The sequence below is a fragment of the Dipodomys spectabilis genome, unplaced genomic scaffold (genome assembly GCF_019054845.1).
Source record: "Dipodomys spectabilis isolate Male_0828 unplaced genomic scaffold, ASM1905484v1 ptg000038l, whole genome shotgun sequence".
Taxonomy (NCBI): domain Eukaryota; kingdom Metazoa; phylum Chordata; class Mammalia; order Rodentia; family Heteromyidae; genus Dipodomys; species Dipodomys spectabilis.
In genome coordinates, this window is record NW_024870715.1 from 877,483 (window position 1) to 894,985 (window position 17,503).

The 17,503-nt window shown below is 36.5% G+C and overlaps 1 protein-coding gene across 3 annotated transcripts in view; it reads left to right on the forward strand.

Annotated features, from left to right (window-relative positions):
• Window positions 1–17,503, forward strand: part of Heatr5a (HEAT repeat containing 5A) — a 119,247-nt gene that overhangs the window by 14,295 nt on the left and 87,449 nt on the right. For 2 of the 3 annotated variants that reach the window (XM_042677394.1, XM_042677396.1), the window contains exons 3-8: window positions 4,323–4,534; window positions 6,532–6,640; window positions 9,055–9,204; window positions 10,061–10,235; window positions 15,059–15,219; window positions 16,807–17,062. In XM_042677394.1, the coding sequence (XP_042533328.1) occupies window positions 4,323–4,534; window positions 6,532–6,640; window positions 9,055–9,204; window positions 10,061–10,235; window positions 15,059–15,219; window positions 16,807–17,062 (1,063 nt within the window). The remainder of the gene's footprint in view (window positions 1–4,322; window positions 4,535–6,531; window positions 6,641–9,054; window positions 9,205–10,060; window positions 10,236–15,058; window positions 15,220–16,806; window positions 17,063–17,503) is intronic. The other variant, XM_042677395.1, reaches the window with a different exon arrangement.

Consider the following 17,503-nt stretch of genomic DNA (forward strand, 5'->3'; position numbering starts at 1 on the left):
TTAACAGAGATTGGCATGGTTGGATTCAGAGGTTTTTGAAGATATGAATCAGCAAAACAACAAATTACCTCTTCATGTAACAGTTTGGCCATGTTATGAACTTTTTTTTGGGGGGGGGTCCAGTCGTGGGGCATGAATTCTGGGCCTGGGCGCTGTCCCTCTAGCATGCTATCACTTGAGCCATAGCACCACTTCTGGCTTTTTTTTTTTCCTGCTTATGTGGTGCTGAGGAATCGAACCCAGGGCCTCATGCATGCAAGGCAAGCACTCTACCACTGAGCCACTTTCCCAGCCCATGTTATGAACTTTTTTATAATTTCACTCAAAATAATTTTGTAGCTGTTTGCTAGTAGCTTATATATGTAATCTTAGCTATTCAGAAATCTGAGAACTAAAGGATCACAGTTTAAAGCCAGCCTGGGCATAAAAAGTCTATCAGACTCCAATTCCAATTAACTAGCAAAAAGCTAGGTTAGAGGTATGGCTAGCATGGTAGAATACCAGCTTTGAGCAAGAAGCTCTTTGAAGCCCTGAATTCAAGCCCCACTACTGGCACAAAAATAATACTAATAATATTTATTTATTTTTCATTATTTGGAGAATACATTATTAGTTTCTATAATCAAACTCACATTGTTAATACCTTTCATATTTAACAAGTGAGTTTACCATCGTATAAATGGAAAAAATTAATGTTTCTAGACCAATATGGCTATTAATTTCTGTATAATGCCAACTCAAGGAATCCATGGAACATTCCTCAATACAATAAAGGCTGTATATGACAAACCTACAGCCAGCATTATACTCAATGGTAAAAAACTAAAGCCATTTCCTCTTAACTCAGGAACAAGACAAGGATGCCCACTCTCTCCACTTCTCTTCAATCTAGTATTAGAATGCCTAGCTACAGCAATAAGACAAGATGCAGACATAAAGGGGATCCAAATAGGGAAAGAAGAAATAAAACTCTCCCTCTTTGCAGATGACATGATCTTGTATTTAAAGAATCCCATAGACTCCACTCCCAAATTACTCAAGCTGATTCAAAACTTTGGCAAAGTAGCAGGTTATAAAATTAACCCCCAAAAATCAATGGCTTTTCTGTATGCCAACAATGAGAAAAGTGTGGCTGAAATTAGGAAAGCAACTCCATTTGTAATAGCCCCACAAAAAATAAAATACCTAGGAATTAACCTAACCAAAGAAGTGAAGGACCTCTATGATGAAAACTTTAAAATCTTGAAAAAGGAAATCAACACAGAACTTAAAAAATGGCAAAACCTCCCATGCTCCTGGATTGGAAAGATTAACATCGTAAAAATGGCAATACTTCCCAAGGCTATCTACAAATTCAACGCAATACCTATCAAAATTCCAAACTCATTCTTCAAGGAAATAGAAGAAGCAATCCAAAAATTCATATGGAACAATAAAAGACCTCGAATAGCAAAAACGCTCCTCAATGGAAAGAACACTGCTGGAGGAATATCAATACCAAATATCAATACCAAACTCTACTATAAAGCCATAGTAATCAAAACAGCTTGGTATTGGCATAAGAACAGACCTCAGGACCAATTGAATAGAATTGAAAACCCAGAAATGAACCTACAGACCTATAGCCATCTAATCTTCGATAAGGGAGCTAAAACAATAGAATGGAAGAAAGACAGCCTCTTCAGTAAATGGTGCTGGCAAAATTGGTTAACTACATGTAGAAAACTAAAGCTAGATCCTTATATATCACCCTGCACCAGAATCAACTCCAAATGGATCAAAGACCTCGAAGTCAAAGCAGACACTCTGAAAACATTACAGGATGGAATAGGAGAAACCCTAGGTCTCCTTGGCTCAGGCCGAAATTTTTTGAATAGAGACCCGGAAACACAACAAATCAAAGAAAGGTTGGACAAATGGGATTGCATAAAGTTGCAGAGCTTCTGCATGGCAAATGACATAGCTAGCAAGATCAATAGAAAGCCCACGGATTGGGAGAAGATCTTCACTAGCCATACAATGGACAAGGGTCTCATATCTAAAATATACTTGAAACTCAAAAAATTAAACCCCCCAACAACAAATCCTCAAAGAAACAACTGCCCAATAAATAAGTGGGCGAAAGACTTAAAGAGAAACTTCTCTGAAGAAGAAAGAAGGATGGCCAATAGACACATGAAGAAATGTTCAACATCCCTAGCCATAAAAGAAATGCAAATCAAAACAACATTGAGATATCACCTCACCCCAGTTAGAACGGCAAAAATCAAGAACTCTAACAACAACAGATGCTGGAGGGGATGTGGACAGAAAGGAACCTTACTTCATTGTTGGTGGGAATGTAAACTTGTTCAACCACTTTGGAAAGCAGTATGGAGGTTCCTCAAAAGACTTCACATAGAACTCCGCTATGACCCAGCAATCCCACTTTTGGGCATTTACCCAAATGTTTACAAACAAGACCACACTAAAGCTACCAGCACAACTATGTTTATTGCAGCATTATTTACCATAGCTAAGATATGGAACCAACCCAGATGCTCCTCAGTAGATGAATGGATGAAGAAAATGTGGTATATATACACAATGGAATTCTATGCCTCCATCAGAAAGAATGACATTGCCCCATTTGTTAGGAAATGGAAAAACTTGGAAAAAATTATATTAAGTGAAGTAAGCCAGGCCCGAAGAAACATAGGTCCCATGGTTTCCCTTATTTGCAATATCTAGTATATGTATGAGTCAAGCGGAAAAGGTCAGATAATGTGATGTCAGGAAAATGAACCCTTAGATATGTATTTTAAGGTTTTTTTCTTTCATGCATGTGTTTCTAACACATTTATAAGATTATCTCTTTGTTGCTTTGTATGTCCCTCCCCCACAGTATAACCCCTGCTTTCACTATATTTGATGTCAGTATAACTTGTGGAGGAGATGGGGAAAAACCAGTTGTTTAAGGATACAGGTGGACCTGTTGCAACAATGAGAAGTACAAGTTGATATGTCCAAAACGAGCTTTACAACGTCGTTGGGGGGGGGGTTGTGGGGGGGGAAGGAGAAGGATTGGGATTGGGGGGGAGGGGGGAGGGGGGAGGCTGGGAAGGGATGTGAAGGGTAAACCAAAGGAGGAGGCTGCAATGCTTGGTAAGAAATGTACGCATTATCCTGCCCATGTAATTGTAACCCCTCTGTACAGTATGTTCACAAATAAAATTAAATTAAAAAAAAAATGCCAACTCAACATGGTAAACTGGGATACTTTTTCCAACGTTTCCAAAAATTCAAATAATATATATGTATGTGTATATATGTATACATATATGTATATATATCCATCCGTACATGCATATATATGGAGACCAGTAATAGCTATATATTATGCATCAATAGCAGCAACAGGTTTTACAGTCATATGAACAAATTAAACATCCAGCACACTCTTATTAATAAAAAGAAAAAAAGATTAAAAGACCCCAGAAAAATGCCAAGTTCTGTTACTGTTGTACCTGGCACCTTTTTTTTTATTAGCTTCTTAATCACATCTCGCTTGAGTAACATTAAAAACAGCTCTGATAAAGTACAGGCACTACTATATATAAATCAGGTACAAGGTATTTTACATTCACAGAGGTATGATGCAGTACTATCCTACTTCTGTAATACTAGAGGATACAATTTAAAAGGCATTAATGAAACTTGATTTTACTTTTCCAGCAGAAGGCCCAAAGGATGGTATGATGTGGACTCACTAGACACTATGTTGGAAATGAACTACAACTTGGGGGAAGGGAGGTCAGGTGGGGAAAAACTGGGAGAAACTGAGGGCGGGGGTAATACTGTTCAAAAAGAAATATGTAGTTACCAGACTTACATAACTAACTCCTCTGTATTTCACTATTACCAAAAAAAAAGAAAGAAAAAAATCAATAACAAAAATAACAAAAAAATAAAGCAAAAGAAAAAAAGAAATGCATTTTCTTAGATGGGATTTCCTTCCATTAGTGGCACAGTTCTAAGTACTCACTGTCTTCATAAACATCAGCTACAAACTATTTGAAAATGGGAGAGGGGAACAGGAAGGGAAAAAAACCCAAAACAAAATCCATACCCTATACCCCACAATCACTGGATTCGTACAAACATGACTGACTGAAGGCAAGCAAGATTCAACCTAACAATATTTTACCATAAATGTCATGTTTGAATTGTGAGAGCTCCATAAATAATTTTTTATTTTTCTATATAAAAGTTATCCTGGAGAATTATATACAATTGTTCTGAGTTTGGATTTTTTTTTTTTTTTTTGTTATCTTTCTTTCTAGAATGATGTAAGGGAGAAACAGAAGACTCTTGTTGAACAGCTCCTATCTTTGTTGAACAGCTCCCCAGGACCTCCTACTCGTAAACTCCTTGCTAAGAATCTAGCCATAATTTATAGTATTGGAGACACATTCTCTGTTTATGAGACAATCGATAAATGTAATGATCTTATTCGTAGCAAAGATGATTCTCCAAGTTACCTTCCCACCAAACTGTAAGTTAAACTTCAAAACTTAACAAAAACCAAAAAATTGCTTCCTTCTTGTATGACTTTTTATAATGTACCCAACCTACTTAATTATTTTGAAGCTTAATTCAAATACAGTTCTAACATATTCTTTAATGTTTAAAAGATAATCTAACATTTCTTGTTTGAGAATGTCCTTTTAGAAATACTTTGGGGGGGCTAGCAAGGTGAGTCAATGGTAGAACACTTGTCTTGCATTCATGAGGCCCTGGGTTCGATTCCTTAGCACCACATATGCAGAAAAAGTGGCACTGTGGCTCAAGTGGTAGAGCACTAGCCTTGAGTTGAAGAGCTGAGGAACAGTGCCTAGGCCCAGAGTTCAGGCCCCACGACCGAACCCCCAAAAAATATTTTGGGTGCTGAGTATGTAGCTTAATGATTGACTGCTTACCTAACATACACAAGGCCTGGGTCTGATTCCCAGTGCTTCAAAAATTAAAATTAAAGAAAGCGTGATTGGTAATATTGGCATTTATTTATTTATTTTTAATTTTTTTTTGGGGGGTCCGGTCGTGGGGCCTGAACTCTGGGCCTGGGTGCTGTCCCTCAGCTCTTCAGCTCAAGGCTAGCGCTCTACCACTTGAGCCACAGCGCCACTTCCGGCTTTTTTCTTTTTGCTTATGTGGTGCTGAGGAATCAAACCCAGGGCCTCAGGCATGCAAGGCAAGCGCTCTACCACTGAGCCATCTTCCCAGCCCTGATTGGTAATATTGGAAGAAAAAAGAAATGTACTCATTACCTGACATGAAACAGTAACTTCTTTGTATATCATTTTTATAACAACAATAAAAAAGAATAACAAAAATAATTCATGAATACATTAAAGTAATTGGAGACATTTAAAGTCTGAATTTGAGATTGAAAATATCCTAAAACTTTAGCAGTTGAATATTTAATAATATTTCAAATTATTCAGGTTTTGGATGTTCTTAAGTAGTAAAAATTGATGATAAACAGAAAAAAGCTTCCAAGGTCCCAAGGATAGCTTAGTTTCTTTCTCCATAGGATTCAGTTCCTTTCAGCCTGCTATTTTACAAAGGGCAGTGAGCCAGGTGTAATTTCACAGCAGTAATTCTATGGAATTTTTATTGGTCTGATTATTACCTTAGAACAGAATATATTCTCCATAAAGTATTCAGCTTTCAGTTTCAGTGAGAATTTTTGGAGAGTATTTGAGCTCATCTTTGACTATCTAATAAAAGAAGTTGTATTGAAATATTTTTCAGAATTGATTTTGCAACATTTGGTAGGGTAGAATATTTGGGCTGAGATTTAGATTCATTGAACACGGATATAGCCATTTAAAATTCTTATTATTAAAAATATAATTATTTTATATTCCCCTCAATATCATGCCTTAGAATGTAGCATTAGATTCTGGGAAATTGTACCTTTTCAAGGTAAAATTATATAGTTAACTGTGTCGACAAATAATTCTAAAACAACTGGATATCCACATACAGTAGGATAAGATACACTCTCAGATCACACTATACACTGAAAATTAACCCAAAAAGGATCACAGATCTAATGTAACAGCTAAAATTAAAACTTAGAACAATAAGATGCCAAGTTTTTGTCATCTTGGAATAAGCAATGATTTCTTAAGGCTGGACATGGATCATACCTGTATTCTCAACTATTGGTGAGACTTAGTTTGGGAGGATTGAGATTCAAGGCAAAAAAGTAAGACCCCATTTCAGCCAATATGCTAGGTATGATGGTTCATGCCTGTAATCCCAGGCATAGTTAGGAGGATCATCATCCATGGATAACTCCAAGCAAAATCTTGAGACCCTATCTAAAAAAGAACTAAAGCAAAAATGGATAGAGTTGTAGAGTGCCTGCCTAGCAAGCAGATAGCTCTAGGACTGCCAAGAAAAAAACAATTAATAGTGATTTTTTTCATATTCATGTTTTTTTCCTTCAACCATGACTTATTTCTAATTTAAATGTTGTTTCAGTGCTGCTGTTGTGTGTTTGGGTTCCTTGTACAAGAAGTTGGGTAGAATACTAGGTAACACCTTTGCTGATACAGTGGGGAATATTCTTAAGGCTATGAAGAGTGCAGAGGTAAGTAATAAAGTTCAACCAAAAAACAGCATTGCATTTTATAGGTTTATACTATTTTGAGCTCGTAAAAGAGCTTTATATATTACAAGCATATATAGTTGTCTATATAAATATATCTACAAATATTTCTAAGTGATGCACAAGATGTACACTATACATTGAATCTTTTTTAGAAATAGAATAATACAGCCAGGTGCTGGTGGCTCATGCCACCAGCAGGAGGCTGAGATCTGAGGATTGCAGTTCAAAGCCAAAAAGAAAGGCCGTGAGACTCTTATCTCCAATAAATCACTCAGAAAACCAAAAGTGGCACTGTGGCTCAAGTGGTGGAACGCTAGCCTTGAGCTGAAGAGCTAAGGGACAGTGCCCAGGCTGAGAGTTCAAGACTCATGACCCCGAGTTCAGTCCCCACCAGTATAACCAGAAGAAATGAAAAGAAAGAAAGGAATTCTGAGGGAACCTGATATTTTTTGGCATTAATTTTCTGAAAGCTCCAAGAAGATAATTCAGGAAAGAATTTAATCATAGAGTCTGATTTTATGAAAACTGTATGTCTGAAAGAAGCTTATTTACTAGGATATAGCCATTGTGAACTTTTATTTCCTTCTTATCTCCTTCAGTTAACCTATACTACATTTTACATGGTTAATAGAGGATTACTCTGTAGGAATCAGAAATGTTATGGTAATTATTTTATTACATCCTTCATTTTGTTGGTAGCCCAGGTTTGTCTTGAACTATAATCCTCCTGCTTCAACCCCTTGAAGTGCTAGGAATATAGGTATATTTCATCATGCCCAGGGTAGTGTCCTTATTTTTTACTTTTATAATTTAGTTAGTAAGGTATCGCATCATCTCAGATATTACAGATTATTCCTGCTGTTCACCCATACCCTGACTAGTCAGTGACACAGCACACTTGAAACTGAGATAAAAGAAAATTTAGAAATTTCCTATTAGAACCCATTCTATTAATCTGCCTGTAACTTTTGTGTTATTTTAAACAAAGATAGATTAATAGCGTTTCTATGCAAATAATGGTTGATGGTAATCTCTGTCTCCTTCCAACTTTACCTTAGCAACCAATTCCAGAGGTAAAATCATCTGGAGCCCTAGGAAAGCATCTGTGATAAAAACAGCTTCTGTTTTTTGTTTTTGTTTTTTTGGGTCCGGTCATGGGGCCTGAACTCTGGGCCTGGGCGCTGTCCCTCAGCTCTTCAGCTCAAGGCTAGCAACACTCTACCACTTGGGCCACAGCGCCACTTCTGGCTTTTTTCTTTTTTGCTTATGTGGTGCTGAGGAATCCAACTCAGGGCCTCATGCATGCAAGGCAAGTGCTCTACCACTGAGCCACCTTCCCAGCCCCTGTTTTTTTTTGTTTTTTTTTTTAATTGTGTACTATATGCCTGATAATGAGTGTTTACCTAAGGTTTATCTTGCCCTCATTTTGTAGATGGGGAAACAGCAAGAACAATTACTGAGAGTTAGAAATAAAATTCTAGATCAGATTATATTTGGAAGTGGAATATGGCTCAAGTGATCCTGAGACCCTATGCCTCTCAGTTCAAACCTCAGTACTGCCAATTTTGGGGGGTTGGTGTGTGGTGGTAGTGGTAGTGCTATCTAACCCCCTACTCTGTTCATGTGAAGCAAACACTATGCCACTAAGCAATATTCATGGCCCAGGTCTTTTTCGTTTTTTGCCAGTTTGGAGCTTGAACTCAGAGCCTGGGCACTGTCCCTGAGCTTTTGTGCTCAAAGCTAGCACTATCACTTTGAATCACAGCTTCATTTCTGGCTTTTTAGTGATAGTTGGAGATAAGAGTCTCATATATTTTCTTGCCTGGGCTGGCTTTGAACAACTGTCCCCATATTTCAGCCTCCTGAGTAGCTAAGATTACAAGCATGAGCTACCAGCATCTGGCTGGATCAGGTCTTTTAACCTAACTTCTAAGTTAAAATATTAACAGCTGGGAAATCTGTTGAGCATTTTCGGTATTTTCAGCACTCTTCTAAACATACTTACATGTATTAACTCATGTAGCCTCTAAGGTAGATACTATTATCTGAGCTTTACAGGGAAAGAAAGAGAATTTCCCAAGATTCTGCTATAACCTTGTACTCTTATTATGTTGCTTCAGTCTTATTATGTTGTAACAGTCTTTATTGAATGCTTAATAACACAAGGTTTATGCTTCTTATAGTTTTGTTAATCTTCACATTAATCCAGTGAATTATATTGTATTGAAGAATATTATGTATAAATAATACTTGTCAAGTAATGTTACCTGATACTAGCATGGGTTAGTGTACAAAAACTAATATATTTTTCAAATGAGAGATTCTATCAGTGCTTAATGCTTTCTTCACAGTGATTTTTTTTTTTTGCCAATTTTTGAATTTTTTTTTCCTAGTCTCAAGGTCGATATGAAATTATGCTAAGTCTGCAAAATATCTTGAATGGGCTAGGAGCTGCTGCTACACCTTGCCATAGAGATGTTTACAAGGCTGCTAGATCCTGCCTCACAGATAGATCAATGGCAGTTCGATGTGCTGCTGCAAAGGTAAAAATTTATATAAAGGAAATTACTTGAGATTTAACAAAAAGCATTAGTAACAGCTATGTCAGCTGCAACCTTGGTAATCACTTAGAACTGTCTTAGTTTAACATATTAGGAAACTCAGGCCCAGAAGATTATGTGAATTTCCTAAGGTTCAAGTAATTAATAACACATGGTCAAAGAGTATGAAGTTTGTTTCCTTGCATTACACTTTACATTGCTTCCCTTGTGGTAGTATGTAAACTGAAATATACATGTAAAGTTTGTGTTGTTTTGGATTTGGATTTTATTAGTTTTTTTTTTGTTGTTGTTGGTCATGGGGCCTGAACTCTGGGCCTGGGTGCTGTCCCTGAGCTCTTCAGTTCAAGGTGAGTGCTCTATCACTTGAGCCACAGAGCCACTTCCAGTTTTCTCATGGTTAATTGGAGATAAGAGTCTCACAGACTTCCCTGCTGGGGCTGGCTTTGAACCATGATCCTCATATCTCAGCCTCCTGAGTAGCTAGGATTACATGCGTGAGCTACCGGTGCCAGGCTTATTACTGTTTTTAATCATGCCTTTTTAATATAATTGGTTAAGAAGTACAGTAAAATTATTTTATTTAAATGTTGGAATTGTCCTCAAAGTTGCTTATGGTCAACAGATTGATTTGAAAGACAGTTTTCCTGAATTAAAAGTGAGTTCTCCTTTTGCCTTTGTAACCTTATTAGTATAATCTTATGACTGTTTATAATGTTTTCCTATAATCATTATATAAATAAGGTTATTTTAGTTGGAACCTATAGTTTTTATAATGCCTGTGTGCCTGAGCCTAACACTTATATTTTGTTTTCCTTTATTTATTTGTCCAAATGAGTAGTGTCTTCTTGAACTTCAGAATGAAGCCATCTTCATGTGGAGCACAGACCTGGACAGTGTGACTACACTATGTTTTAAGTCTTTTGAAGGTTCTAATTACGATGTACGGATTGCAGTTTCAAAACTGTTGGGCACAATCTTAGCTAAAGCTATCATTTCTAAACCTCCAGGCTCAGGTAATGCTATGTAATTCTTTTCAAAATAACTTTTTTCAGTTTTTCCCATGTTGATTCCAACAAATATATCAGCATTACAGATACCTATTAACTTTTGAAAACAAACAGTACAAATGAACTTTAGTTCATAGGAATTGCTGAAGGTCCTATTATTTTTATTCTCAGATAAAAAATTGAGGAGTTGGTTTGATTTTGTGATATCCATCTTGCTCTGTAGCCCTATAGCCCAGCCTGCCCAAGCTGACTTTAAACTTATAATCTTCTTGCCTCTACCTCCCAAGTATTGGGATTATAGGCATGTGCCACTATATTTGCTAAGAAGTTTTGAAGTGTTATCCTTCATTCATTATTTTTATTTATTTTTTACAGAAGTATCTATATGATGACATTTGTCTTGCTGTTTTCTAGATTGATACATGAAACAAATCATGTGGGTAGAAAGAGTTTTGCTTTGTTTTATCTTTTCACTTTTTTAAATTCCCTGTTTATATACTTCCAAGCAGTAAGCAAGGATAGGATATATTTTAAAACAGAGGCGTTTACCTTCATTTAATTTAGAGTGTATATAAAAACTCTAAATGGGGGCTGGGAAGGTGGCTCAGTGGTAGAGCACTTGCCTTGCATGCCTGAGGCCCTGGGTTCGATTCCTCAGCACCACATAAGCAAAAAGAAAAAAGCCGGAAGTGGCGCTGTGGCTCAAGTGGTAGAGCGCTAGCCTTGAGCTGAAGAGCTGAGGGACAGCGCCCAGGCCCAGAGTTCAGGCCCCACGACCGGACCCAAAAAACAAAAAATAAAAAAAATAAAATAAAAAAAAATAAAAACTATAAATGATTTGTTGAACTGAAAAAATACACCTATGAGTAACTAAAAGCTATGTCATTTTATCTCAATAATTTAACAAGTTCACAAGATGAAAATATAACAATTCTGTAGACCCTATGTCATTTTATCTCAATAATTTAACAAGTTCACAAGATGAAAATGTAACAATTCTGTAGACCCTGGCACCTCAAATAGCCACAGACTAGAAGCTCAAGCATCGCTTAGGAAATTTTAAGGAAAATAGAAACCCAGGTCCCACCTAACTTAATAATTCAAAATTCTTATTTTTATATAATCCCTGTATCATTGCTATACACTTTAAATTTTGATCTGCACTGTCATCTGTTTTTAGGGTGTTTTTTTTTCCTTTTTTTTTTTTATTGTGAAGATACCGTACAGAGGGGTTACAATTACATGGACAACGTAATGAGTACATTTCTTATCAAGCCATTGTTGCCGCCTCCTTTGTTTCCCCTTCCCATCCCTTGGGGTTTTTTTTGTTGGTTTGTTTTTTGGGTTTTTTTTTTTTTTTGGTCAGTTGTGGGGCTTGAACTGCTGTCCCTCTGCTCTTCAGCTCAAGTCTAGCACTCTACCACTTGAGCCACATTGCCACTTCTGGTTTTCTGAGTGGTTTATTGGAGACAAGAGTCTCACGGACTATCCTGCCCAGGCTGGCTTTGAACCATGATCCTCACATCTCAGCTTCCTGAGTAGCTAGGATTATAGGCATGAGCGCTGGTACCCGGCCTAGTTATCTGTTCTTATATAAAGGATTCTACTTTTTTTCTAAAGCAGTGTTTTTTAACTGGAGAGGAAAAGGCACAGAATCAGCTGGGAAACATATTAAAACCAAAAAACCTTCTCCCATTGACTCACAATGTAATTTGTAATATGAAAAATGTCTCTTTACTGTAGTTCTTCTAATCTCACAACTAAGTCTTTCTTATTTGGGGATATGGGACTCTGCAGGGGAAGAAGACAGACATACACACACAGAGTAAATCAGAAATGAAATTTGTTTTCAAGAGGTAAAATCTTAAGTCTCTTAAGACATTAAAATTAGGGATAGGTTTAATCAAACTTGAAAATGTAAATTTCTCACTTTTGCAAATGAAGCATTAGAAAACAATTGCAGCAAAAATAAGCAAAATTGATCATCAATGAATCATATTTTGTAAGGCAAGCGCTCTACCACTGAGCCCTCAATGAATCATATTTTGAAGCAGTAAAATAAGATTAAGCTTCTCACACAAAAAGCTTCTGTCCTACTACTCTTTTCTTAGAAATTCTTTTACTTTATATTTTTAAGTTGTATCTTGTGTTACAACTGAGTAATTTTCATGCAACTAAAATGTTCTCTAGATATCATAGATTTTTTTAAGTATATCACTAAGGTTTAACAACATAGTACTTAATAATTTGGAAAACAAACAGTAGTGGTTTGAACAGCTCACAGTGCACAAATACTATAAAGTAAAGAACTGAAACAATTTTCCTACTAAAACTAACAGTTTATCATACCAGGGCACTCAGAGGCAAAAATTAATGAATAAGGCCATGTTTCTGGCATTGTGGTAGGTTGATAAGAACTTATGTAATATTTTTAAATGACAGTGGTAGGAATTGTGCTATTACTTCCCTACAACATTTACTGTCACCATTTCAAATTGACTATTTTATGCCTGCTGCAAACTTCAGACCTTCACTATCTTTGTCTTTTGAGGCCTGTGTACAGTACATTCTTCTATTATATACTGCCTACTAGCATCTGTACCTGTATGCTTGGACTTTCTTTCTGTTAGTAACAATTATGATATCTCTTAGTACAGTGTGTCCTCTTATCTACTTAAGAATGTTGGTCTAAGTTTTCATTTTCTCTTGTATATATTTTTTCTCACTATTGAATTTTCCCCTGCAAAAATAGGATTCTGCCCCCTTCTTAAAATAAAAATCTTGGCCAATGACTGAAATCTATAATTCCAACTACTCAGATGATATAGTGCTCAAACCTTGATCCTTCAGATTTCCACTTCTTGGTTGGGATTAGTAAGTGTGTGATTTTTCATTGTGGTTTTTTTTCTTTTGTATTTCTCTAGTGACTAAATACGCTTTCATTTACCTGTTGCCCATTTATATACCTTCTGATTCAACAAATATTTATTGAGTGCTTATACTGGGCCAGGATATAGATATATATGTAGCTCATTGGTATGTTATTGAGAAAAATAGATAAATGTCCTTCCTTATGGAGTTCATGTATAGTCCTGCTAAACCCAATGAGAGGTTCTCAGTGATTTTATTTGATCATTCAGTAACATTTACATCAGATGACCTATGTCCTTTTTTTCTTGCCTTTTACTACCCATCCTCATGTGTGCTTTCCCTTTCTCCTCACCAGAATTCCACTTCAGTCTAGTTTGGTGATTTTTTTTGTCTTCCCCTAAAGGAAAAGATTCATGGACTATCACGTGATCTGCTCTTCCCTGTATAAACTTGCCTTTTGACTTAAATTGTTTTTATCGGAGATTCCTGAATCTTTTTTGGGGGGTGGGGGGTCTAGTCGTGGGGGCCGAACTCTGGGCCTGGGCGCTGTCCCTCAGCTCTTCAGCTCAAGGCAAGCACTCTTACCACTTGAACTGCAGCGCCACTTCCAGTTTTCTGGTGGTTTATTGGAGATATGAATCTCAGGGACTTTGCTGCTGCCTGGTCTGGCTTTGAACTGCGATTCTCAGATCTTAGCTTCCTGAGTGGCTAGGATTACAGACATGAGCCACCAATGCCAGGCTCCTTTTTAAGTAGTGGAATGACAACTAATAACTATAGAATGAACACTTATTAGAAAAGACCTTTTTATGGTCATGTGTTAATTTGCATAGGTAGGAATCCTTAGTGGGATTATTGGGTGAAATTTTGATGAGTTACAGGTTGTTACACCATCTTTAAGTATTGTCACAGGTTACATAGTAGTTCCAGAGGATAATTTTACAGTGACTATATCTAAGATAATTTATTTTAACTGTTCAAAGCTAATTTCACCCATGTAGGAGCAGAAAGGCACCAGGTCTGACATTGCTTTCTGTCGTTAGCTATTGAAGAGCCAAAGTCAACTGTATAATTCTCTTTCAACATTCTTAGGAAGAATCATACACATTTAAATCAAGAGTCATGCTGTAAAACAACTTGCTAGAAATCTATTCTTCAAAGTAATGAGGAAAATATGTTAAATTCCGGTGAAAAATATATGGGAATTTATTTTAGTATTCTTGGTTCTCTTTTGTAATGTTTAGGGATTTAAATTTATTTTATTTTTTATTTATTTATTTTTGCCAATCCTGGGGCTTGAGATTCCTTTGTTTGATCAAGGCTAGCCCTCTACCACTTGCTACAGCACCACTTCCAGCTTTATCTGTTTATGTGGTACTGAGGAATCAAACCCAGGGCTTCATGCATGCTAGGCAAGCACTCCTACCACTAAGCCACATTCCTACCCCCATGTTTAGGGATTTTTAATTATATTTTTTTTTAAGTAGTTGTACAGCTTATAAATACAATGCATCTTGACCAATGAAGATTTTTTTACATAATAAAGTTTTAAAAATATAATCTACAGACTGCATCTACTCTTTACTTTCTTCGCTGAACTACCTGAGGTAAAGAATCAATGGAGAAAGATCCCAAAGTGGTATAGACTTTAAGATATCCTTTACATATGTGGTGCTTCAGGGCTCATTGTGGTTTGGACTTTGAAACTTTGTGTTCCTTTGTGTGTTTATATATGTTCATTAATGTGTAGAATTCTCTGTAAATACAACATTTTATTTGAAGTTTTAGTTTTTAGTTATAATAACATTATTGCTTTTGGCAAATCAAGACTTAGATCAGTGGTAAAGAAGGCCCTGAATTCAATCCTCAGCACCAAAAATTTAAAAGACATGCATTACAATTTATAGTCTATAGTCTACAAAATATGGATCACAATTTTGTTTTGTTCTTTGTCTTAGCAGCCTCCCGTCAAAGTATCCGCAGAATATCTCTGGAAGAAGTTCTGGAATTACTAGGAACAGGATTTCTACGTGGCAGTTCAGGATTTCTTCGAGCCAGTGGTGATATGCTGAAAGGAACCAGTTCTGTCAGCAGAGATGTTCGAGTTGGAGTTACTCAGGTTGGAATTACAGACTAGTCTCTAAATGTAATTCTATTGACCTATAATGAAAGCTTTAGTTTTTGACTCTCCAGAAGCTATGTGAGTGAAGACAATTCTTAAGCTCATATTTACAGATATGATAAACCTATTTTTAAAAAATAGGTTATAAGAGGATCATCTTACCCAGAATGTGTCTTAAATTCCTAATAATGGAGCTTTATTTCCTTTGATTTATAAATTTTCAGTCCTGTGCTTTCATGTGTATTGTGATTTCATGTCTTTCACTGTGTTTCACTTAAGCTATTAGATACATATTACTTAGCATGGATAAAATAAACATTTTATATGATTATAATTCCTAAATAAAAATTATAGCATTTAATCTTTCAGTATTGTATTTTTGGTCCTAAACAAAATTTGAAAGACAATTTCTTGAGAAACATAATCATAGAATAAAATAATATACTGCATTCTTCCCTTGAATTACCTTTCTTTTTCTTCTAAATGCTTTTTTTAGTCTAAAACAAACTATACTTTTAGAAAACTTACTTTAGCCATTGTTTTATGCTTTATGTTCTGTTCATGGAAATGTGAGTTTTTCCTATATAATTTAAACTATGTGCTTCTGAGAAACATATTACTTTGGAAAAGTACCTTTATCTCTGGAATAAGACAGACCATGACATTTATGAAAAATAAAGAGCAGTGATTTGTCTTTGTAATTCTTACAGAGTTATGCTGAATTCTTACAGAGTTATGCTGTTAGAGCATACATAATTTTAATGATGCATTCTTATGTTTACATTGAGTTTTCCTATTCAAAATGTTAAACAGCTTGAAACCTTTGTTCAGAGAAGGCATGGACATACTTTGCAGATCAGTAAGCCATATCAGCTGTACTGAAAAATTGCAGAGGCTAGCCAAAATAAAACAAGGGCGGAATAATGAAATCTGGGTTGAAAGATTATGTGCTTCAGTTTTGCCTTTAACAAAGTGCTACATCTATGTATTTCAGATAGCTGAACTGAGGAAAGAATACAGTCTGTGGAGAAATTTTGTGAAAAATAAATACAAAAATTGAAATAATTTAGTCTTAAAGATGAAACTCTTAGCTGGGTGCTGGTAGCTTACACCTGTAATCCTAGCCATTCAGAAGGCTGAGATCTGAGGATCATAGTTCAAAGCCAGCCTAGTCAGGAAAGTCCATGAGACTCTTCTCTCCAGTAAACTACCAAAAAAAGCTGAAAGTAGAGTTGTGGCTCAAGTAGTAGAGTGCTAGCCTTGAGTAAAAAAGCTCAGGGACAGGGGCTGGAAGTGGCACAGTGGTAGAGCGCTTGCCTTGCATGCTTGAGGCCCTGGGTTCGATTCCTCAGCACCACATAAGCAAAAACAAAAAAGCTGGAAGTGGCGCTGTGGCTCAAGTGATAGAGCGCTAGCCTTGAGCTGAAGAGCTGAGGGACAGCGCCCAGGCCCAGAGTTCAGGCCCCACGACCAGACCCCCTCAAAAAACAAAAAACAAACAAACAAAAAGCTCAGGGACAGCCCCTATACCCTGAGTTCAAGCCCCAGGAACACAAAAACAAACCCAACTCTTTTCTTTTTTAGGCATATGTGGTATTTATCTCAACATTAGGAGGAGTGTGGCTAGAGAAAAATTTTGCTGTCTTTCTTTCTCACCTCCTGAGCCTTGTGTCACAGTTACATCCGAAAGCCACCCAAACACAGGTTGATGCCGTCTGCTGTCGACGATGTGTTTCCTTTATTCTTCGAGCTACTATAGGAGGCCTTCTTGGAGAAAAGGCTCAAATTGCTGCTGCAAAGGAGATCTGCCAGGCTATATGGAAGCTAAAAAAAGTTGCAGGTACAGATCCTACTAAGAGAGTCTGTTTTAACAATGACAAAGGAAGTATCCCATTGAAAAAGCTAGACAGGCATATTGCTTGTATTAATGCAGAAATCTTGACGATTGTTAATAGATTCCTCAGAAGAATACAGGTACTTCTTATGGTAGTTACAATAAATCACTTTAAACAATTCATTTGTTTTAGATCCTATACTGTGTATTAAGTCTCCTCTCTTATCTTGATATCAGTAGTACTAGAACATTTATTTTGGTTTTTGGTTTCTCATGAGTTCTCTTTTCTAGTCTCCCAGGCTAAAAGGGTGATATTAGATGCATATTGGGTTGCTTGACTTCATTTGTTTATATTAGCTGTATTCACTCTCTTGTTAATACAGCCACCCATTTTAAGATTCCAGTTATTGCTTTAAGGTTTCAGGCTACTCAGCCTGTTGATATACT